This window comes from Manis javanica, chromosome 5, assembly GCF_040802235.1.
Source record: "Manis javanica isolate MJ-LG chromosome 5, MJ_LKY, whole genome shotgun sequence".
Taxonomy (NCBI): Eukaryota; Metazoa; Chordata; class Mammalia; order Pholidota; family Manidae; genus Manis; species Manis javanica.
In genome coordinates, this window is record NC_133160.1 from 72395325 (window position 1) to 72420763 (window position 25439).

At 36.9% G+C, this 25439-nt stretch overlaps 1 protein-coding gene across 1 annotated transcript in view; it reads left to right on the forward strand.

The window, feature by feature from the left end:
* Nucleotides 1-25439, forward strand: part of PRDM5 (PR/SET domain 5) — a 218960-nt gene that overhangs the window by 188346 nt on the left and 5175 nt on the right. The window contains 1 exon segment of the mRNA XM_073237106.1: nucleotides 17388-17492. Coding sequence (XP_073093207.1) covers nucleotides 17388-17492 — 105 coding nt within the window.

The window sequence follows — 25439 nt, forward strand, 5'->3', positions numbered from 1 at the left end:
ACTGAGCACAATGTCCTCTAGGTCCATCCATGTTGCTGCAAATGGTAGGATTTGTTCCTTTCTTATGGCTGAATAGTATTCCATTGTGTATATGTACCACCTCTTTATCCATTCATCTACTGATGAACACTTAGGTTGCTTCCATATCTTAGCTATTGTAAATAGTGCTGCAATAAACATAGGGGTGCTTATGTCTTTTGAGTCTGAGAAGTTGTATTCTTTGGGTAAATTCCAAGGACCATTCCTGGGTCAAATGGTATTTCTATTTTTAGTTTTCTGAGGAACCTCCATATTGCTCTCCACGATGGTTGAACTAGCTTACATTCCCACCAGCAGTGTAGGAGGGTTCCCCTTTCTCCACAGCCTCACCAGCATTTGTTGTTCTTAGTCTTTTCTATGCTGGCCATCCTTACTGGTGTGAGGTGATATCTCATTGTGGTTTGAATTTGCATTTCCCTGATGATTAGTGATGTGGAGCATCTTTTCATGTGTCTGTTGGCCATCTGAATTTATTCTTTGGAGAATTGTCTCTTCATTTCCTCTGCCCATTTTTTAATTGGGTTGTTTGCTTTTTGGGTGTTGCGTGTGAGTTCTTTATCTATTTTGGATGTTAACCCCTTGTCAAATATGTCATTTACAAATATATTCTCCCATACTGTAGGATGCCTTTTTGTTCTGTTGATGCTGTCCTTTGCCATACAGAAACTTTTTAGTTTGGTGTAGTTCTGTGAGTTCATTTTTGCTTTTGTTTCCCTTGCTCGAGGAGATGTGTTCATGAAGAAGTTGCTCATGCTTATATTCAGAAGATTTTTGCCTATGTTGTCTTCTAAGAGTTTTATTGTTTCATGACTTACATTCAGGTCTTTGATCCATTTCGAGCTTACTTTTGTGTATGGGATTAGACAATAATCCAGTTTCATTCTCTTTCATGTAGCTGTCCAGTTTTGCCAACACCAGTTGTTAAAGAGGCTGTCGCTTCGCCATTGTATGTCCATGGCTCCTTTACCATATTATTAATTGAGTGTATATGGTTGAATTCATACCAGGGCTCTCTAGTCTGTTCCATTGGTCTATGGGTCAGTTCTTGTGCCAGTACCAAATTGTCTTGATTACTGTGACTTTGTAGTATAGCTTGAAGTTGGGGAGCATAATCCTCCCAGCTTTATTCTTCCTTCTCAGGATTGCTTTGGCTATTCAGGGTCTTTTGTGGTTCCATATGAATTTTAGAATGATTTGTTCTAGTTCATTGAAGAATGCTATTGGTATTTTGGTAGGGATTCCATTGAATCTGTAGGTTGCTTTAGGCAAGATGACCATTTTGACAGTATTAATTCTTCCTATCCCTGAGCACGGGATGTGTTTCCATTTATTGGTATCTTCTTTAATTTTTCTCATGAGTGTCTTGTAGTTTTCAGAGTATAGGTCTTTCACTTCCTTGGTTAGGTTTATTCCTAGGTATTTTATTCTTTTTGATGCAACTGTGAATGGAATTATTCTCCTGATTTCTCTTTCTGCTAGCTCATCGTTAGTATATAGGAATGCACAGATTTCTGTGTATTAATTTTTTTTCCCACAGCATTGCTGAATTCAGGTATTAGATCTAGTAGTTTTGGAGTGGACTCTTTAGGGTTTTTTATGTGCAATATCATGTAATCTGCAAACAGGGACAGTTTAACTTCTTCCTTGCCAATGTGGATGTCTTTTATTTCTTGTGTTGTCTGATTGCCATGGCTAGGATCTCCAGTACTATGTTGAACAAAAGTGGGGAGAGTGGGCTTGTCTTGTTCCTGAACTTAAAGGAAAAGCTTTCAGCTTCTCACTGTTACATATGATATTGGCTGTGGGTTTGTCATATATGGCCTTTATTATGTTGAGGTACTTGCCCTCTGTACCCATTTTGTTGAGAGTTTTTATCATGAATGGATGTTGAATTTTGTCAAATGCTCTATCAACATCTATAGAGATGATCATGTGGTTTTTGTCCTTTTTGTTGATGTGGTGGATTATGTTGATGGATTTTCTAATATTGTACTATCCTTGCATCCCTGGAATAAATCCTACTTGATCATGATGGATGATCTTTTTCATGTATTTTTGAATTGGTTTTGCTAATATTTTCTTGAATATTTTTGCATCTATGTTCATCAGGGATATTGGTCTGTAATTTTCTTTTTTGGTGGGGTCTTTGCCTGGTTTTGGTATTAGAGCGATGCTGGCCTCATGGGATGAGTTTGGAAGTATTCCCTCTTCTACTCTTTGGAAAACTTTAAGGAGGATGGGTATTAGGTCTTCACTAAATGTTTGATAAAATTCAGCAGTGAAACCATCTGGTCCAGACATTTTGTTCTTGGGTAATTTTTTGATTAGCAATTCAATTTAGATGATGTTAATTGGTCTGTTCGGATTTTTCTGTTTCTGCCTGGGTCAGCCTTGGAAGGGTGTATTTTTCTTGAAAGTTGTCCATTTCTTCTAGGTTATCCAGTTTGTTGGTATATAATTTTTCATAGTATTCTCTAATAATTCTTTGTTTTACTGTGGTGTCCATAGTGATTTTTCCTTTCTTGTTTCTGATTCTGTTTATGTGTGTAGACTCTCTGTTTTTCTTGAGAAGTCTGACTATAGGTTTATCTGTTTTGTTTATTCTCTCGAAGAACCAGCTCTTGCTTTCATTGATTCTTTCTATTGTTTTTATTGTTCTCGATTTTATTTATTTCTCCTCTAATCTTTATTATGTCCCTCCTTCTGCTGGTTTTGGGCCTCATTTGTTCTTCTTTTTCTAGTTTCATTAATTGTGAGTTTATAGTGTTCATATGGGATTGTTCTTCTTTCTTGAAGTAGGCCTGTATTTCAATATACTTTCCTCTTAGCACGGTTTTTACTGCATCCCACAGATTTTGTAGTGTTGAATTATTGTTGTCATTTGTCTCCATATATTGCTTCATCTCTGTTTTTATTTGGTCATTGATCCATTGGTTATTTAGGAGCATGTTGTGAAGCTTCCATGTGTTTGTGGGATTTTTCATTTTCTTTGCATAATTTATTTCTAGTTTCATACCTTTGCGAACTGAGAAACTGGTTGGTACAATTTCAATCTTTTTGAATTTACAAAGGTTCTTTTTGTGTCCCAGTATATGATCAATTGTTGAAAATGTTCCATGTGCACTTAAGAAGAATGTGTATTCTGCTGCTTTTGGGTGTAGAGTTCTGTAGAGATCTGTTAGGTCCATCTGTTATAATGTGTTGTTCAGTGCCTCTGTGTCCTTACTTATTTTCTATCTGGTTGATCTGTCCTTTGGAGTAAGTGGATTGTTGAAGTCTCCTAGAATCAATGCATTGCATTCTATTTCCCCTTTTAATTCAATTAGTATTTGTTTCTCATGTAGGTGCTCCTGTGTTGGGAGCATAGATATTTACAATAGTTATATCTTCTTGTTGGAGTGACCCCTTCATCATTATGTCATGTCCTTCTTTGTCTCTTGTGACTTTCTTGTTTTGAAGTCTATTTTGTCTGATACAAGTACTGCAACTCCTGATTTTTTCTCCCTATTAGTTGCTTGAAATATCTTTTTCCATCCCTTCACTTTTAGTCTGTGTATGTCTTTGGGTTTAAAGTGAGTCTCTTGAAGGCAGTTTATAGATGGGTCTTGTTTTTTAATCCATTCAGTGACTCTATGTCTTTTGATTGGTGCATTTAGTCAATTTACATTTAGGGTGATTATTGATAAGTATGTACTTATTGCCATTGCAGGCTTTAGATTCGTGGTTACCAAGGTTTAAGGTTAACTTCGTTACTCTCTAAGAGTCTAACTTAACTCATTTAATATGATACTACAAACACAATGTAAAGGTTCTTTTTGTCTCCTCCTTTTTATTCCTTCTCCATTCTTTATATATTAGGTATCATAATCTGTACTCTTTGTCTGTCCCTTGATTGACTTTGGGGATAGTTGGTTTAATTTTGCATTTGCTTAGTAATTAACTGTTCTACTTTCTTTACTGTCATTTTATTACCTCTGGTGACAGCTATTAAACCTTAGGATCACTTCCAACTATAGCAGTGCAGTCCCTCCAAAATACACTGTAGAGATGGTTTATTGGAGGTAAATTCTCTCAGCTTTTGCTTATCTGGAAATTGTTTAATCCCTCCATCAAATTTAAATGATAATCTTGCCAGATAAAGTATTCTTGGTTCAAGGCCCTTCTGCTTCATTGCATTAAATACATCATGCCACTCCTTTCTGGCCTGTAAGGTTTCTGCTGAGAAATCTAATGATAGCCTGATGGGCTTCCCTTTGTATGTGATCTTATTTCTCTCTCTGACTGCTTTTAATAGTCTGTCCTTATCTTTGATCTTTGCCATTTTCATTACTATAGTCTTGGTGTTGTCTTCCTTGGGTCCCTTGTGTTGGGAGATCTGTGCACCTCCATGGCCTGAGAGACTATCTCTTTCCCCACATTGGGGAATTTTTCAGCAAATACCTCCTCAAAGACACTTTCTATCCCTTTCTCTCTCTTCTTCTTCTTTTGGTACCCCTATAATGTGAATATTGTTCATGTGGTTGGTCACACAGTTCCCTTAATATACTTTCATTCTTAGAGATCCTTTTATCTCTCTGTGCCTCAGCTTCCTTGTATTCCTCTTCTCTAATTTCTATTTCATTTGTAGTCTCCTCCACCTTATTTAATCTGCTTTTAATACCTTTCATTGTGCTCTTCAAAGATTAGATCTTCTAGCGGAATTCATACCTGCATTCTTGAATATTTTTTTCTACCTCCATGAACATGTTGATGATTTTTATTTTGAAATCTCTTTCAGGAAGATTCATGAGGTTGATTTCTCTTGAATCTTTCAGATGTATTCATAATTTTACTTTGAACCAGGTTTTTTTGGTGCTTCATGTTTGTATATGGTGCCCTCTAGTGCCCTGAAGCGCTACTCTGTAGAACTGCTCAGTCCCTGAAGCAATGTCAGGGGTCACATGGGAGTGATATTGGTGCTCGGGGGAGGAAAGAGGTAAAGAGGTGTTTTCTGCTTCCCGCCTGCTATGCCTGTCTCCATTGCCTGATCCAGTGGGCCAAGCACACAGGTATAAGCCTCCATACTTTGTATTAGTAGTTGCTGTAGAAGGGGCTTCCCTCTGGCTGGCCTAACGCCATGGTAGGGTTTGCTGGTTTGCCAGCCAGGTGAGGCTGGCTGGGAGAAAGACGCAATAGGCTGCGTATCATGCAGGGGATCCTTTGAACTGTGTAGCTAGTGAGGAAACTGGAGCTCCTGAAGATGGAGAAAGTTCTCAACATGCTGAGCAGAGTGCACCTGGACAATTTTGTCCACCTGTCCTTTCTTCTGTGCAGTAAGGTATGTGCAATCCTTGCCCCTTTAGCAGCCCTCTTGCTGTTAGGAAATCTCTCAGACTGCCTGCCTTTCTTTTGTCCCAGAGCAGCCGGATATGGATCCCTGCTTTCCACAAGTGGCTGGACTCTCATTCTCTTCAGGAATTCTGCCTTCCTTAGCTTTCCAACCCCCTCATCATGAGAATACCATGAAAGCACCATGAAATGTAGGTTTGTGCTCCCAGAGCAAATCTCCGGAGTTAGGTATTCAGCAGTCCCTGGCCTCTACTCCCTCCCTGCTCCATTTCTCTTCCTCCCACTGGTGAGCTGGGGTGGGGGAAGGGCTTGTGTCCAGCTGGGCCATGGCTTTGGTACATTACCCTTTTCCGTGAGGTTTATGCCTTTCTCCAGGTGTATGCAGTTTGGCACAGCCCTCTTTCCTATTGCTCTTTCAGGATTTGTCATATTAATTATATTTTCATATTATATGTGGTTTTAGGAGGAAGTCTCTGTCTTACCTCTCATGCCACCATCTTTAATCCTCTCTGACTTTGACTTTTATACATTGTTACAGTGTTATGCTTCAATCTAAGCTAAGACTGTTCTCTGTCATGAGGATAGGGCCCTTGGAATATGGCCTGATGGTTGGGAGGACATAGACAATAGAACACTTTGCTTCCTAAGTATCTGAAAATCCCACTGAAAGGGACTTAAATGATAAGGATATTAAGTCACATGACAGAATTTCAGAGATAGGGCCATTCATGGTCAGTTAATGCTGTGGCTACATGAGGTCTTCATTGGCCTAGGCTCCTCTCACCTCTCCTGCACCCACAGCCAGCTTCTCACAAGATACCACATTGCTTCAGCAGCTCACACATCACCTGCAGAGGCAATCTGCCTCAACAGGCTGAAGAGGCCTTTTCCAGAAATTTCCACTGACTGACTTTCTCTGCTCCATCATGTCACATCCTCCAGGGTAAACTTTCACTGCAAAGGAAATGAAATTGCCATCATTGGCTTATCCCAATGTTCCCAAATGTGTCTGCATATTTGAATCACCTGGGGATTTTTCAGAATTCCAAAGCCCAGGGCATACCTCATAAGCAATGAAGTCACACTGGGGGTGGGAATAGGAGTCACAGGCATCAGCATTTCCTGAAGCTTCCCAGCTGATTACATGTGCAGGCAGGCCTGGGGGCCAAGGCTTAACCTGCTCAGGATTCCCTCTCTTGGCTGGGCTGGGGAGTCTCTCTTCCAGAATGTTCTACCAGGCGAAGGTAAGTGCTGAGGCGGTCAGGGTACTGCCAGCAGCGACCATGGAGAGAAGGGAAGGGGTTTGGGTGGGTAGGAAACCACAACACAAGGTCACTACAGACACCTGCCCTGGAGCAAGCATGCCTTTTTTGAGTTCTGCCCTCTCTGCCTGATTGTGTAACCTTGGTTATATTTTTAAAATAGCATTTCTTCATTGACAAAGCAAAAATAAACTTACCAAATTTGCAACATTGCTTAACAATTAAATGAAAAATCCTTAGAAGTCCCTAGCACTTTGCCAGCCAGCATGAAGTAGGCGGTCTGTTAATATGCACAATAATGCTGAGGTTAGAAGAGGACGATGAGGAGAAATAGCAGTTATCGTTGCTGTTGTAATTATTGTTATTATTACAGCTATACTTGAGAGGGTGGTAAACCAGAAGAGAAGCTCTCGCTTCCTGCTGCACAGTGGAAGCACCTTGGGGGCTTTTCAGAATGCCAGGGCCTGGCCATCAGATGAGCTCCATCAGTTCCTCTGGGAGTAGGGCCCACACATCAATATTTTAAAAAGATTCCCTGAAGATTCAGATGTGTAGGCAGGGATGAACCCCGCTGGGCTGGAGATGAGGTAAGGGAGCGAGCTAGGTATGGTCAGCTTGCCTCACTACTACAAGTGGGCCAGTTTGAGTCACCCGGGTAGCCCCAGAGAAACAAGGTTTCTGAGCTAATTTGGGTGATTCTTCATTTGCTTTATGCAAGACAAGCTCTTCTGTCACCTCTGTGTAAGTGACAGGACTTTCTTCCAGCTGTTTCTCTTACACGCATTATTCTGTGGGCCTTAAGGGTAGATTAATTAAAAAGGGACTGAAGCCTTCTTGTTTCTATTTCAAGTCTCTATACAACACTTCAATATAAAAATTGTATTCTATTTACTGTGGTTATTTTTAGTTTCCTATATGTGAATTGTGCTATTCATTTCCTAGTTTATGGAAAGTGTGTTTTCCATTAGCTACAACGCAAAATCAATTATGGGTGTGTTATGCAGAAACCTGCTTTAAATATTCTGGCTTTCTGTAGGCTTTCTAATTTTTAGGTGCATTGTTTACTAGGCCCTGGGTATGTTTTGTCATATGTTGAAAGATCACACTGGCTATAAAAATAAGATAATGAATAAAAAGTCACAAAAGCTGTAAACATCTGTAAAAGAGGTTTTCTAGGCAAGGCTGCTCGTTAGAGGGAAACTTGGTGCATTTTGATTGTATGCAGCTGGTGGCACATGCACTCTCAGAAACGGGGCCTTTAAGGGGAGCTGCTAGATATATGGCACACTGTACTGTGGGCCAGAGATCTGTCCCCTTAGCTGTGCGTAAGAGCTACCCATGGGGCCACATCCACAAACCCTCCTCTAAATTCCACCTGCAGTTTTGTTGGGAATTGGATGTTTTATAGAACTGGATAGTCATCTTTTGGTCACAGAGCCAGTCTTACTAAGAGAATTAGTTGGCTCCTAGGAAAGTGGAAAAATGTAGAAATATCAACATGGGCTTCACAGTCTTCACCACACTGAGGAGCACACACCACAGCTGACCTCTGGTCAGTGGTTAGGCCACCACAGGACTCTGCCTGGAGCTCTCTTTTATTGTTGGAAGATCTCTCATGTCAAGTAACACATGAGGTACAGATGCTGACCCAGTTATACAAATGACCCCATTATGCAAGAGCACAAGAAAGTCCCTGCTCTGGGCACATATGTGAGTGAGTAACCCAGGCTGGGAGAGAGATAGGAGTGGGACTTCTGGAATCTACTCACCTGGCTGCGTTTCTGTGGCTGACAGTGGGGCCAATCACTGAAGCTCTGGTAAGTCTCTGAGCAGACATTCCTGAGACAGTATTTCTAACTTCTGAGAAGATTTCATATTTATACAATCCATCTTTCTGGTATCAAAAATGGTTCCCCTAAAGAAAGACGAGATCTTTGGGGCAGAAAGAGAATGGCAATGTTTTAAATTTTAGAATAACATGAAAGCAATTTAAAAAATTTATTTTGACTTTTTATAAGGAAAACTTCAAAACTACAAAACTACCGAAGCATAGAGAATAGGATAATGACTCCCCATGTACCTCACCTAGGTCCAACAAATATTCTTTTTCCATTAACCTCCCCTCTAGTTCCAGCCATAAAACTTGGAATTTTTAAATATATAACATTAAAATGATATTAATTCAAGGTTTAGGTGTAATTCTGATGATAGGTATCCTTTATATAAGGTGTATTATAGAACTTATTCACCTGGATGATGATAAAACTGAATCATGGGCATCTATGTTCAAAGACATTTTTATTCCAGACTTGTGCTATTCAAAATGTGGCTCAAAGAACAGTGCCAGCCCACAAACTCTTTGTTTCTGGTCTGTGATGAGACAAATATAGAAATTGTGAGCAAGTGTTTGGAACTTCTACAGCATCTTGGCACTGCTACACATCAAAGTACATGATCGTTTTTTTAGTAATTCATTTTTATATTTCACAAAAGTATCAGAAGCACACTGGGAAAAACATTATCTTTCACTACAGATAGTTTGAGAAGCACTCTTCTGTATAGTGCTTCTGTGATCTTCTCTCCCAGGGGACATTTGGCAATATCTGGAGATATTTTGAATTATCACAGTTTGGGAATAAACTTGGAAGGGAGCAGGTTGTGCTACTGACATCTAGTGGGTGTACAGGACAGCTCCCCAAAACGAAGAACTATATGGTCCTAAAATCAATAGTGCTAAGGTTGAGAAACCCTGCTCTAGACCACAGTGGCGGGTTCAGCCTGCTTTCTGCCTTGTCTAATTTGACAAATGGGTCTTGCCAGAGCACAGGTTGGAAAGAGTCTAAGACTGTATGTGGCTGTTCCTTATACTAGTGGCTCCATGTTCTACTTTGGAAATTAATGAGACATTTTTGCAGATGGACAAGCTTGAGGATTAAATGACTTTGCCCCAGAACCTTTAAAAATGTAATGCTGCTGTTAGTCACTGCATGCCCATTTCATCTCTGCCAAAGTTTGTAGTGTGTCTAAAAGGAGAAAGTCAACCACTACTGTAGTAGCAGCTGAGAAAATGGGAAACTAGAAACTTGTGAAATTTGTGTTTATTTAGAAATTTCATATTTAAGAAATTCATACCAAATCTCTGCTTTATGGGGTTTTAAGATTTTCTTTTAAATTTAGAACCAGGAAATGATCATCCAGCAAAAGTCATTGTTTTTCTGAACTCTAATAGGATAAATATTAATAACTAAAAGATACTTTAATCTAGGAAAAGTGATCAAGTGAAATTATTTGGAACAAAAGATAACTTTTATATTGTAAGACGTGTGTGTGTGTGTGTGTGTGTGTGTGTGTGTGTATCTCTGTGTATGTACGTGAAAGAGAGAGAGAGAAAAACAAAGAGACTTATTTCCACATCTGATTCCTGTTTAGAGTTTCTTCTCTCACATTGTATTGGATATCCAAGTTGCTCACATGGAAGTTATTTCATTAACAGAGTGTACACTCTGGCCTTGTTACAGCTTTGAGCAAGACAAATAGAGAAAAGGTTTGTCTATCAAGAGTATTCCCACAAGATATAACAACCAAGCAGCTAGTGTTTTGCTCACAAGTTGAACCCTCTCCTAGGTAAACTCTGTTTATATATACTCACAGTATCACAGGCTGACAGTCATTACCATGCTTACCAGCCCACCTTTAGTCTTAATTGCTCACTAATTTTCCTTTCTTAATTTTATGCTGCTGTCAGGAAAGAACATGTATCAGTCATCATTCTGTAACTTCCTGACACCGCTTACCTTAACCTCTGACTGTAAGAAAAAAAGCTCATTTGTTTTATTTTCTGTGTCTATTTGATTATGGCGTAACATGAAAACTGTAGGTAATCTTCCCATTACAGATCACTGTGTGTAATGTATCTGATCTGTCCTGTCTTTGGTAGTCTGTGTAGTGGGGGACATGCTTCCTTACCTCCAGGCAGGCAATCCTTAACAAAAAACTAAGAGTAAGCCGTAATAAATCTCTATTTTAAAGAACTTCAGTCCTTAGCTCCCTCTAATATGTATGAAAAGTGTAATTTTGTTCCTACAGAGCCTTCTCAAATGATTGAGATTATTGCAGTTTATATTGGCAAAAAATGTAACACTTGAAGTTATGGTTCTTTTACATAGATGGGCATTAGTAACACAAAAATATGACTTTTTATTAGCTACATCACAAGGTGCAGGGCATAGAACTCTATTAATCCTACCTTCTGTATGAATTCTGCCAAATGCTGTTTGATTAAAGCTAGACTGATTAGACTACTGATTAATTCTGCCTTGATAGATTACACAGTTTAACTGACAAATAGATTGCTTCTGTTTAGTAATGGTTCCACAGTTATGATGACAAAGGACAAGCTATTTGTCAGTTAAACTGTGTAATCACTCAGAAACAGAATTAATCAAGAGCCAAATCATTTTGTCTCTAGTTAAATCCAGCTAATGAGTTAAAATGTGTAATTTATAGTACATATTTTACTCTGAAACTGAGTTATAAGCAATTTCCATAGTACTTCATTGAATCAGATTATGTGCCATATTAAAGATTTTGTCCCAGAGGAGAGAGAGAGAAAGAAAAGTAATGGAGTTAGGATGTGATTTTTGTTAAAATGGTGACAGTGTATGAGTTCTTTGTGGGGAAGAGGAGTGGGGCCTTCAGAAGTCCGGTGGTACCCACACTGGCTTACACATTCCAGCCATAGCAGCTGCAGATTCTTTTCAGTGTGTGCTTGGGAAGGTAGTAGGTAGCTCAGCCTCAGCTCTGCTGCCAAGCCTGACAGTAAGAACTCAAAGCCCATTATGGCTTCCTAAGCTTTCTTTGTCATGCCCCCTGCTGTGTCAACCACTATGTTATTACCTTGCCACGGTCATCCTCAGGAAAGCTTATGGTAAGGGAAGGCAATAAAGTCTCTACTGAGTTCTCTTGTACCCCTGCACACAGGCATAGATTCTTCTGGACTGGGAAGTTAGAAGTAAATATACTCAGGAATACTCTAAAGGCAACAAAGGTATTTCCACAATTTTCCGAGAAAGGGGCAGGAACAGGGGTAGGTATCTTTGTAATAGTGTACCTGTACCACTCAGCTTCTTGTGTGTACCCTACTCTGTTTGTCCTTCCCTTCACATGGCTTTTTAGGAGTATGGGAAGAAATTAGTAAGGAAGTGAAATGAGGGTTTTTCTTCTGAGAAAGAAAATGCATTTACTTCCTCCCATTTCAGTTCATTTGGTTTTCCTAAACTTGAGGTGAGAGACTTATCTCCTCTGGCTATAAAGACTGTTTACTGGAGCAGGAATTCTGTAACACTTGCTTTCGTACTATTCACTGTACACTGGAATCCCTTCAAGGGTGGGCATTAAAGGTCCACCCAAGGAGCTCTGTAAGGCTGTGTGACCACTATCTGCCAGAAATTATATCCCGCTTTGTGATACCTTTGGCTAAAGTGTAAACTCTGTGTGTAATATCTAGGGATGAAGGGGACAGACAGACACTTGAAGGGAAACCAGCTTCTTCTTCTTATATTTCGGAATGGACTAAGGGCACAGAGAACCTTTCTTTCTAGATGGACATAGAAGTGATGGTGGAGTCCTTTGTGCACTTATCCTGGGGCAAAGACCCCAGGAAATCCCTCTCTTCAAACAGCTCTTGGTAGAGAAGACAGTCCAGGCAGATGCAGAATTAATCAAATGGGTCCCTCTTCAAACTGTGATTCTCAAACTTTTTGAATTGGAGACAACTTTCTGACATAAATTTCACCCCCCCCCCTTTCCTGCCAACACGCACATAGAAGCACAAGTGCCTGGAAGAGAAGAACCTTTCAGTGTCTTTTATAGGAGAAAATAGGTAAATAGGTAAATGAAGGTATAGTATAATAAAATTTCAGTGACATTCATAAAAGTATATTGAGTTAATCACCAGCAGTATCTAAATATTTGAAAAATATGTGAGTGGGTGAATATGTATGTGTTTAAGACATTAACTAATGTCTTAAAAAATTCAATCCAAGCCAACACATACTACACATTTAGGTTTTAAAGGCTCTTGTGATAACTACAAAGTCGCTGTGTCCCACCAGGATATACTGGCTGCAATCTGTCCACGTATCCATATGGCAGTCTCTAGGATATTACTCAGTATCTTCTAAGAGGAAATTTAGGAATAAGTGAGAGAGATATTCTTAATCAGTGGGGCTCAGACCTTCTTTTTCACTTCTTTCTCTTCCTTGAAACTTCCTCTGACTCTCTAGTATGCCATTCAGATAGTTGGGCCTGCCTTAGGTTCTTCTCTTCCAGGCACTTGCCTGTCATGGGTAGCTGCCATAGTGATGTGCCTCTTACGTCTTCACAAGGCCTGGTTTTACAGATAAATTGCAGAAAGAATCCTTTTTTCCTTTTCATATGTGTCATAGTGATACCGTTATGTTTTTAAAATACCAATTTAAGTAAAACCTTTTAGATAGAATAAAAACTATAAACATTCCCAGCAACTCAAAGAAATTTCTGATTTAAATACTTAGAACTGCATTTCCTTTTCAAGTTTTTCAAAAGCTAGACAATACTCGAAGAAATAATAGCTGCCAAAGGTAATACAATGTGTGAAAAGAGATTGTGTTTATTCAGACTAGAGGGAAAAAACAGTAAGCTTCATATTTCTTGGACTTATAAGAAAATACAATTATTTATTTTCTGTTGATTGTGAACAGTCACTTAAAATACATCTTTCACTTCTTGGAAATGATGCATACAGTGCCTTCTGACAAAGAGGCCCACTATAAAATACCTATCAATGCTGGATAAAATTTAAAAAATAGCAAATATCTGAACTTGTAAAAAGACTAACGGTAAATCCAGGGTGTAACAAACAAAGCTGAAGCTGACCTCCCAAGTAATAAGGTTAAGTTTGCAGCACTTTGCAGGCTGTTTACCAGTATGCCTAGAACCGAGACTTGGTTTTTAATGGTGATGGAAGAGGAGACAAGCTCTGGGCTCAGGTGATAGAGCAAGATGGAGCCACATCCCACTGTAATGCTAGAACCCCAGAAAGGCTATACTCAAAATGAAATTGGGACTAGAAATAATCTACCTTTGGCAAACAGATGTTCAGAACATTTAACTGTCTTGGGTAGCTGCTGGCCAGGGAAAGCATTCTCCCTAGAGTTTGTCGCCACAGTCCTTCCCTCAAGTGTGTTTGGAGTTCAGACTTAAAATACTTGCCTGACCCGAAAATCCTAAAGCATGAAATAAACTTTAAGTTGTTTTTGATTGATAGCATCCCAGAGTCACTGGCAGAAGCAAACACAAATGCTGTCTGGAGGGACCTACCCTCAACCTATGGGTCACAGGATTTTAACAGTTAAAGACCACCAAACATGAGCTCATGATTCCAAATTCCAGAAACACCTAAGGAAACAAGAGCCATGGGTAGGAGACAGGAGAAACCACAAATAGCAGAACTAGACTTCCAAAAACCTTAAGATAATGATTTATCAGAGAAAGAAAATTATTTAAGTGCCTAGAATATTTTAAGTAGGTATAAGCAAAATGAGTAAAAATTAAGATTATATCAAAAATTTAAACATAATTGACAAGAACAAAAACTTCTAGAAATCAAAAATATGATAATGGAAATTAAAAACTTAAATGAGTATCAAGTTATTTGTACCTGAAAAGAATGGATTAACTGATTCTAAAGAAACTACATACATTGCAATACAAAGTTGGAAATGGTAAAGAGGTTAAAAGACATGAAAAATAGAATATATTACACATCTAATTGGATTTGTAGATTTTCATTCAATAACAAATAGACAAAGACATTTTCAATCAAATAAAAACAGAATTTACCCCCAATAGATCCTTGGAAGGCCAAATATGTAAGAAAGCAGGAAAAGTAAAGGAATTGTTAATCATGTGTAAAGCTAAAACACTGATTATATAAAATAATAGTGATTCCATATTTAGCATTAAAATTCAAGGTGCAAATAAAATACTGCTATATATAACATGTAAGACAGGAACATTCTATAGGACATGGGAGGAGGAAAAATGTATAGATATACTTTGGATTTTGTTAAATGTACGTGGTAAAAAAATTTAAGGGTAACCACTGAAAGGATAAAATAGAGTTCATAACTTCTATAATACAGAAGGGAAAATGATAAAAACATACAAGAAAACATGGGGGAAAACATAAAACAAGCAAGCTAAAAGCAATGTCAAAATCAAATTTTAGAAATATATTTGAATGTATTATTAATAAATATTAATTAAAAGGTGATACTAATTACATTACATATTTAATGTGATAATTGTATTCTAGTATAATAAATTGGTAAATGGTGATAAACATTAGTATCACTAATAAAAACTTACTGTCTTTAAAAATGTTACATAAATTTCTAAGTTTGAATTTAAAAAACCCAGTTGTATGCTCTTTCCAAGAGATGCTTTTCATACCTAAGGTTAGAAACTGAAAGTAAAAAGATGGCCATACCAGCAAACAGTAATTAAATTTATTTTATTTGTTGCCTCTTTTTAAAAAACTGTGATATAATTGACATATAATATTGGGTAAACTTGTGGTGTGCAAAGTGTTGATTTGCTACACTGATATATTGCAATATGATTACCACCATAGTGTAGCTGATACCACCATCATATCACAATTTCTTTTTCTTATTGTGCGAACATTTAAGATCTAATCTCTTAGCAACTCTGAATACTGTATACCACAGTATTGATGACTGTAATCGCAATGGCATGCACTAGATCTCCAACATTTATTCAACCTCTAACTAAAAATTTGTACCCTGTGACCATCTTCTCAATTGCCCTAACCCTAAGCAAAGACTAATTTTTTAAATTAATAAATTAATATTTTATATAATAGTAAATTAAAATTAAAAAGTTAATTTTAAGATAAAAAAGATTATTACAGATAAAGGTCACTTTGAAATGATAAAAGGTCCTATTTAACATAACACTAGTTTTCCCATTTTCCATAACATTATAGGAATATAATATTTTTAAACTTATATACACTCAAAATGTACTTAATGTGAGTCTCAAAATTTGTAAAATACAGTGATAAAATTACAAAAATACACTGGATATATTGGAGTATAAAATGGTTTCTTCACTTGTAGAACGATTTGGCCGTTCCTAGAAAAGGTGCAATCCCACTTCTAGATGCACATACAGGGAATTACACTCATCTGTGTTCATGTACATATGTAAGAATATTCAGAGGAGCATTACTTGTAAGAGTGAAAAACTGGAAAAACTAAGCTATTCATCATTGGAGGATGTATATAGGCAAATTGTGGTATAGCCATTGAATGTAATACTATATAGCATTAAAAATGAATGAGTAGGAGCAACATGTGTCCACAAAATGAAAGTGGGTAACTAGACGCTCCCAAAGATAATGTTGAGCAAAAATAAGTTTCAAAAGAACTCACAAAGAATTCATACAGTATGATGCTATTTGCATCATTTTAAAAGGCAAAGTAATACTATGTCTTCCTTAGCGATCCATCCATACCTGTTCAGTAAAAATACAGAGAAAGGCAAGGGCATGCCAAGCACCATATCCAGGGTGGCGGTCACCTCTGAGGAGATGGGAGGGTGCTGCCATTAAGGTGTGGTGGGTGCACTGAGAGGGACCCCTTTGCTGGTGATGTTTGATATCTTAAGTGAACTCGTGGGCACACATATGTCTGCTTGGTTATTTACATACCATTTTGTAGGTCTGAAAATTTATATAATATTCTTTAAAATACTAAGCAAATATAAGTAGAACTTGTCTGCATAACATGAAATTAAAAGCATATATATATATATATATATATAAATGCTATCTAAATCCAAAAAAGCTTTTATAACAATATTTTTGTATATTTGAAAGAATATCTGATTGCAAGTTTGCTTTAAACAAATCTTTTTATTGATGCACTATTAAGTAATTTTTAATGAACAATGGACCAATGTTAATTACTTTGCAATTCATCCCAATCTAAAAAGTTGGTGATATAAGTTCCTGGTATCAAAGATGGTTAAGGAATATGCAAATTTTTTTTCTTTTCCATTGGAAATACTTCTTTTCCTTAAGAGTCTGTGACCAACAGTAAAAGAACCCTCATTTAAAAAATAATTTAGATTTTATAAAAGCACATCCTACTTAGGAAAAAAGATAGGATAGAAGAAATGAAAACACTTAAATCACAGTTGAGCTTCAGCTTTCTAAATTTACCCCCAAAATCTGTTGAAAATTTGGTTCTGAAGTTCTCATTCCCAGATGGGAAACAGTTTGCACCACCTAAATCAGAAGTCCCAAACTTTCTTGGTCCGTGATGCCCATAGTCTCTCAGTAAACTTTTTGGCACCCTGAGACCAAAAGAGAGCCTAAAAGTTCAGTTCATTAAATAGTTAGATCACAGAAATCATTCAGAATTCAGCTTTGCAAAGATACGACTTCATGGAAGGAAATGTAGTGCAATCTAGTGTTGGAACTGGGAATTACCTTGAGTCAGTAGTTTTCAAACTGTCCCATAGATGTTGCATACTGCTGTTTCCTCTGAAAATTTAAAATAATTTAGGGCACCGGTGTGAATTTGCTGCCACACCCTGCAGAACTAGATAATATACACACCCACAGACACCTTAATAAGAAGGGCTCTGCAGTCACTCACATTCATGATGATCTCTTTTCACTGACTCTAGGAGAAGCCATACAAGTGCTCTGAGTGCAGCAAGGCCTTCAGCCAGAAGCGAGGCCTGGATGAGCACAGGAGGACACACACGGGAGAAAAGCCTTTTCAGTGTGATGTGAGTTTGGCTTCTTTTTTCTTTCCCTAGTGCCCTGCAAAAACAGGAGATAGGTGTGTAAGTATGTTTGAGCATGCATGCACATCTGTGTGTCTGTGTGTGTAGGTATGAGTATGTTGTGTTTTGAAGTGCTGGTTGTGCCTATTAATGTCTTGGTCTGTTTGTACCTTTTGATTGCATAATCCATATAACTACATCGTAGTAATTTTATTCATCCTGGTTTACTGGCAGTAAATAAACTCTGATTTGCCTTAAGACATGCTTGCACCCTGTTTTAATGCAATTCAGTTGTTCTTCCAGGGTATAAATGCAGATAATCTTAGGTAGCTTTCATGTGTCTGCCCATCTTTGACAGGTTAATGACAGTTAAACCAGAGATTAACTGGTCATAGATATTATTTACTTTGTTAGAGTCAAACAATGAATTTCTAAAATATGCATCAATTTGTTTAACACTACTGTTAATTGTTTAGATTTTCTCCTTATGATATTTGAATTGAAATGAAATTATCATCATAGTTTACATTATTTATGAAAGAAAAAATACTACCATTGTCAGTAAATTAATCAAAGCATTGATTACTTTAGGAAAAATGGTTTTTCGATGAACAGTGTCACCATTCTCCTGTGTAAGATGGACAATTGACAGAAAATTGATGCAGATGTTAGGAAAAACACTTGGATGCTTAATTCTGACATGAGAAAAGCCAAAAGAGTATTAATGTAGCTCAGTGTAAGAAGAAACATTAAAGTTGTAATGTGTGAAGTTGCACGGTACAGAATTCTCTTTAAATGCTGAGGGAAACTCAAGTACCTCCCACTGGCATATCCCAACGGATGACATGTGGGGGGAGCAGTCCACATGAGAGGAAACTCACAAACACAAGATGTTTTCTTTGTCCTTTCATGAAACTGGTGGAGAGGTTAAGGCAATAATGTACTCCCAGTGGGCCTACTCATAAAAATACCTTTATCAACAGTCAACTTTTTTAAGGAAAGAACTACTTGTAGAGAAAGAAATGTACACATACAGAGCTCTGTCCTGAACTGAAGGTACAGCCCCAGCTTAATAATTTCAATTGGTTTAATTCATTGATGCTTTTATTGAAAGCATTTTCTTAAGGGAAAACCTATTTAGATTATTTAATTGTACAACTACATAAATACCTGAAATTAAGTATTAACTGTGTTGTAGTGGTCATCTTCCTACCATTGTTCTCTACCTGACTTTTATTTAGACTGAATATTTTTGTTGACTACTTCCTTGGATAAGCTGGACAATGATGTTATTTTTAACAACTATAATATTATAAGCATGATTTTTTTCTATCTACTTCTATCATATGTTCCAAATTCTCTGATCCTTAACTGCAGCCCAGACTGATCTACTGAGTAGGTATCCAAGTTATTGCCTCTGAAGCTTCCCTGATTCAGTCTGCTCAGTAGAGTACAAGGTGTGTCTTTTCCAAAATCTTATCCCTTAACTACTCATTCCAGATAGAAGCCATTCTTTCTCAGCCCACTTCTAATCTCTCTCCCTAAATAGCTCTCTAATCCATTACTTCCTCTCAGTTTCCATTCCCACTAGTGGTACATAGCCTGGACCTGCACTGTTCTTATTCATCTCATCTCCAATGTTTGTGTACTCCACCCTACCATGGTGTTTTTTTTAAAATTGAGGTAAAAGTAATACAACATAAAATTAACCATTTTAAAGTGATCTATTCAGTGACCTTTTGTACATTGACAGTATAGTACAACCATTATCTCCATCTGGTTCCAAAACACTTCATTGCCCCAAAATAAAATTCCATACCCATTAGACAGTTATTCCCCATTTTTTCCAGACTCTGGAAACCCCAATCTTCTTCTATTTCTATGGATTTACCTATTCTAGGTATTTCATATAAATTAATCATATAAAATATGACCTTTTGTGATGGCCTTCTTTCACTTAACATAATGTTTTCAAGGTTCATCTATATTGTAGCATATATCAGCACATCATTTCTTTTTATGGCTGAGCGATAGTCCATTGTATATTATATACCACTGCTTATTTATACATTTATCCACTGATGAGCATTTGGGTTGTTTCTAGCTTTTGGCTATCAATCGATAGTGCTGTGAAGAACATGTGTATATAAATAGAGTACCTGTTCAATTTCTGGGGATATTTACCTAAGAATGGAATTGCTGTGTCATATGGTGATTCTGTTTTTGACTTTCGGAGAAACTGCCATACTGCTTTTCATAGTAACTGCAGCATTTTGTATTCCCACCAGCAATGCACAAGAATTCCCATTTCTCTGCATCATTGTCAACACTTGTTCTTTTTCATTTTTAAAAGTTATAGTCATCTTAGTGTATATGAAGTGGAATCTCATTGTGGTTTTGATTTGCATTTCACAAAGGATTAATGATGTTGGGCATCTTACCCTGTACTTGTTTGCCAGCCATTTATGTATCTTCTTTAGAGAAATGTCTGTTCAATATTATTGTTTGTCTTGTTATTGTTGAATATAAGAGTTCTTTGTATATTCTGGATACTAGACCCTTATCAGATTTATGATATGCAAGTCTTTTCTTTAATTTTGTAGGTTCTCTTTTCACTTTCTTGATAATGTTGTTTGATAGTCAAAACTTTTCAATGTTATAAAGTCTAATTTATCTGTTCTCTTCTTTCTCTTTTTCTCATGATGCTTTTGGTGTAATATCTAAGAATCCATTGCCAAATTGAAGGTCATGAAGATTTACTACCATTATGGCTTTTTTTCTCTAAGAGTCTTACTAGTTCCCTAATAAGAGTTTTAGCTCTTACTAGGTCTTTAATCCACTTTGAGTCAATTTTTTATATATGGTGTGAGGTAAGAGTCCATTCTTTTGCATTATTTTTCAGTCTTTCATCATACAATGGTAGCTTTGAGTTTTCATAAATGCCCTTTATTATGTTGAAAAAGTTCCCTTCTATCCTAGTTTTCTGAGTATTTTTATCAAGTCAGGGTGTTTGTCAGGTTGGGTTTTGTCAAATACCTCTCTGCATGAGTTGAAACTATCTTTTTTTTTTTTACTGTTTTGTTTGTTTGTTTGTTGTTCTATTAGTGTGTTTATCAATTGTGTATTCTTGTGTTACCTACCACTGCAGTCCTGGGATAGATGTCACTTTTTCATACCTTATAATGCTTTTAATATGCTTTTGGATTCTGCTTGTTAGGGTTTTCTTTTGGTTTGGTTTGGTTTTGGTTTGAAGATTTTTGCATCTGTATTCATAAAGGCTATTCGTCTGCAGTTTTCTTATAATATCTTTGTCTGGCTTCAGTATCAAGGTAATGCTGGCCTCACAGAAAGTTAGAAAGTATTCCCTCCTCTTTTTTGGGGGGTAGAGTTTGAGAGCATTAGTTTAATTCTTCTTTAAATGTTTGGTAGTGAAACCATCTGGTTCTGAACTTTTCTTTGTTAGATTTCTTAATTTGATTCAGTCTGGTTACTTGTCACAGGTCACTTGAATTTTTCTACTTCTTCTTGAGTCAGTTTTGGTAATTTGTGTGCTTTTAGAAATTTGTCCATTTCATCTGGTTTATCTAATTTGTTGGAGTGTTCCCATCCCATCTCCTATGTGGAGATTCTAGGCTCCTTAATTCAGAGCCATTATCAATAACCTCAGCATCTTGCTCAACTTCCTTTCCATTTCTCCAGCTGGCTGCTGCTGTGATTTCCCATAGTGACCATGTAAAGGGACTTGCACTTTATATCCCTCACAACACACTGATGAGCTGAGCTGTCTGAGAACGTCCTTTATTTTTTCAAAGAGATTTTTTATTTCTTAAGAATGGTGTCAACCAGGCAAATGGAAAAAATGCAGTCAGCTCACACATCTCTGTTTGAAGTAAGAACCTTTAGTTGACCCTTGGGGGGTATTATAGACTCTGAACCCAGACTGCCTGGGTTTAAGTCCTGAAAACCACTTGCTAGAGTTCTGTGATCTTGGGTAACCTGCTTGAGACTCAGAAGTGTGTGTGTCAGTTTCCTGCTGTAATAATAAATAATAATAATACTGTTATCTACCTAAAAGGGTGGTTGTGAAAAGTGAACAAGCTGATGTTTGGAAATTGCTGAGTTAGCCCTTAAGCCTAGTTCCTATGGCAGACACTGAAATAAAAGAGTAAACAAAATGCCATGTCCCCTGATAGAAATCATGTTCATGTGAAATACAGACATTGAAAAAATAAACCTGAACAAATACCTAATTGCATTTTATGGTAAAGACTGGGAATGGTGAAGAGGGTGTATATGCGGAGGCTATAGAAGAATAGTTAGGAAAGTATTCTCTGAGAACTAACTCTAAATCTTGTGAAGATGAGGAGTCAACCATGGAGAAGAAACATTCCAGGTTCAGGGAACAGCACAAGTCCAGGCCAGTTGGTGGGAAAGAGCATGAGGTCTTATTAAGGGAAGTAAGAAGACAGATGGAACTTGAGTATAGTGAGAGAGAAAGAGAGGGGTGCAAGGTAAAGTTGGACAACAAATTGGTGGTCTTTGAGCCACGTTTAGGAATATATTTTCAATCTAATTTTAGTGGGAAGCCGTTTGAGAACTTGGCATCCATTGTTCATTTCTACATAGGGCTTATGAAAGGAGCAGGGAAATACAAAATGGAGGATTAATTTTAATTTTATCTTATTTATGATCACAAATGTTAATTTATACTCATAAAAACAATTTAGTTTCTTTTACTTGAAAATAATCTCTGTAGATACCTTCTTTGATTTCTCCAGAATTAGTCCCCAGCCTTTGGGATACTTAACATCACTCACAGGGATTTTCTCTCTCTAATCTACCTACCTACCTTTCTTTCTTTCTTTAATTCAGCAAACATTTATGGAATGACTACTCTTGCTCTCATGTTCTTTAGACTAGTAAGGACACACATATTTAAAAAAATTACACAATTAATTACACTTGAGGTAGATATTGTAAAGGAATTGAAGACCATAATGAGAGCATTTAACAGAGCTTCTCCTGGCAAACAGATCATATAGGCTTCCCTGAAGAATGAGTAAGAGGAAGCTTGATAAAGAGAAGTGAAAAAATACTGAGGCAGGAAATCCATGGCGTCTTCAAGAGCCTACAAGCGAAGCTGATTCGTTTGGCTAGAGCCCGGTGAGTTACACTAAAACAGAAAAGATCCATAAATAATTTTAGGTAACTGAATGACATTTGTATTTTTAGAAGATCCTTCTAGCACCTGGGTGGAGCATGGAAGGGAATAAAGACAAATACAGACAAATTCAGATGATATTTATCAACTAGGCCCTTTTGACATTGTGTGAGATGCCCCACATATTATAAGGCATTGGCATCTCTGCCCCTGTACAAAATGCAAGTAGCAGCTTCCATTCTACAGGACAGTTAAGCACCTCCGTAATTCCAAGCATTTCCTGTAGGGAGGGGAAATTCACTGAAGGAGACTATTGCAGTTGTCCAGGCTTTAGTTTCCAGTGTGAAGAGCTGCATATCCCAAAAGAGATGCAAAATTTCCATTGGAAAAAGAGAAGGGAAGATTGCAACTTTGATTCCTGCTCATTGTTTATTTTGGAAATTAGAACAAAATTAAAATTTGTTATCATTGAATAGAGGGCTTGACTTAGGTCCCTTACTTGGCTACTGTCAGCTTGTCTCCTGTGATGTGTAGTACCAAACATAATCTGAAAGAAGAATGGCAATTCCCTGGTGATGCAGGTGACTGACAGTCCCAGGTCACTCATTTTCAGTGCATTGTTACGATTGTAGTTTATGTATTGCAGTTAAGTGGAGATATGGATTCTGTTATCTGTTTTGAAATAAAGTAATTATTTACAAGTGGCTTAAAAGAGTCCGGTACAGAAACCATGGATTAAAAATCATAATAATACAAACACAAGATAACAAAAAGAAAACAGCAATGTTAGTACTACTAGTCAGCAACAGTTTGAGATAAAAAGAATGATACCATCATATCTGGAAAGAGGTAAGCCAAAAAATTGAAATTATCAAGAAAACATTTGAAATTCATGTTTGCCTATACTTTTGCTAAAGATTACTCTGACACTAGGTATATATCATATCTTAAAATGTTGCCTAATGAAAATATAAAGTCATAATTATTAACCCAAAAATATTATTTAATATTTTTCATGTCTTAAAATTATATCTATCTTTAATAATGTGTTATGTAGATACACTACTACATCTGGAATATTTTATTTAAAAATACCAATAATAGGTGTATGCCTAAACATTTTTGTGACAGGGAAGCCCTGATCTAGGCAGATAGTGATTTTTACATAGGTCGTAGAGATGGAGATGGAGACAGTTGGATGTCTTCAAGAAATGTGTGCAAGGAAGAAGTAATTGATTAGATGAGGTGGGCATGAGAGAGACATTGAGTGAATATTGACAGCCAGATTCCCAGCAAGTGTCAGATAGATGGCAGAACCAATTTTTTGAGAATTATATTTGGGGAAAAGATTCTTAGTTCAGTTTAGACATAGTAGGTTTGAAGTACTAGTGGGAAGTTGGATACTCCACTGTGAAGATCAGAAAGAGCACTGAATTAGAGATAGATATTTGCAAGTGATCTCCATGTAAATGGTAGCAAAAAGCTTGGATATGATTAAGATCATAGAAAATAGCTAATGAATGGGGAAGTAGGCTAAGGAACAGACAGTAAAATTCAAACTTTAAGTCAGGATGGAGGAGGAGCCTATACAGGATAACAGAGAAGAAACTGGCCAGAAAAGTAGAAGGAAATCAAGGAGAGTAGGTCATTGTGAAAACTAAAGGACGGGCGGGAGAAAGTGGTCAGGTATGTCAGATAATCCTGAGAGTTCATGTTAAAAGAGGACTCGAGAGTCTTCACTAGATTTAGCAGTGTCAGAGTGGTTTGGCCAAAGTCTGATGGGAATGGGCTTGAGGCATGAATAGAAGGTGAGGATATGAAACTTTCACTCAGCCAATTGTAGTTTTTCATTTCAAAATATTTGCTTTCTAATTGATAAAAGTTTACTTTTTTACTCTAGAAAAATTAGGACATACAGAAGGGAATGAAGACAGAAATAAAATGGTCCCAAATTTCCCAACTTATATCAACTAATATTAATGTTAAACTATTAACATTTCCCTCTTACACTTACTAATATAGATGCAGTTACAATATTTATTTCAATATTGTAGACTAAACTGTACATTAATCTCCTTATTCTGTTTTCTTCCCTTTACATTTTCCCTGCCTTTAAATATTTTTTGAAGTGTGATCTATATTAACAGCTGATAAGTATTTCCTCATCTAGTAATATCAAAATGAATATACTCATTAACTTTGACTAGGCAAGTAAGTCATTTGTAATACTTCCTTTTTTGTAAGTAATTCTTTGATGAACATCTTGTATATAACATCTTTGACAAGGATATATTCGTACAGGTGTTACTCCTAGTTTTTCTAAGGCTGGTAAATATACTAGTACTTATACTAATTCTGTCTATCCAAGGTGCTTTTGAAAAGGGCTTGCTCAGGACCAGTTGTACTCCCCTAGCATCATTTTGTACACTTTTTGCACATTCTGATCCTCATTTTTAAATTATGTTTAGGTGTGTGTATTATTTTAAATGTATTTCCTGAGAATAGCATGTGTTTGCATTTTTCTTTTTACTCTAATTTCAGCCTTGTCCTTTAATAAGGGTACTTAATGCTCTATATCAATTATTACAACTCATATTATGTAGTCTATTATCGTATCTTATGCTTTTTCCTTTTTATTTCCTGATTTTGACATGGACTTGGCTTTGCTTTCAGTGGCTTTGAAGGTATATAGTCTGTTTTTAGTTATAATTTTAAATATAACTTATGTTGACAAAGTTATTTCCAAAGAAAAATGTCCTTTCCTCAGATTGTTTGGATGCATTGTATTT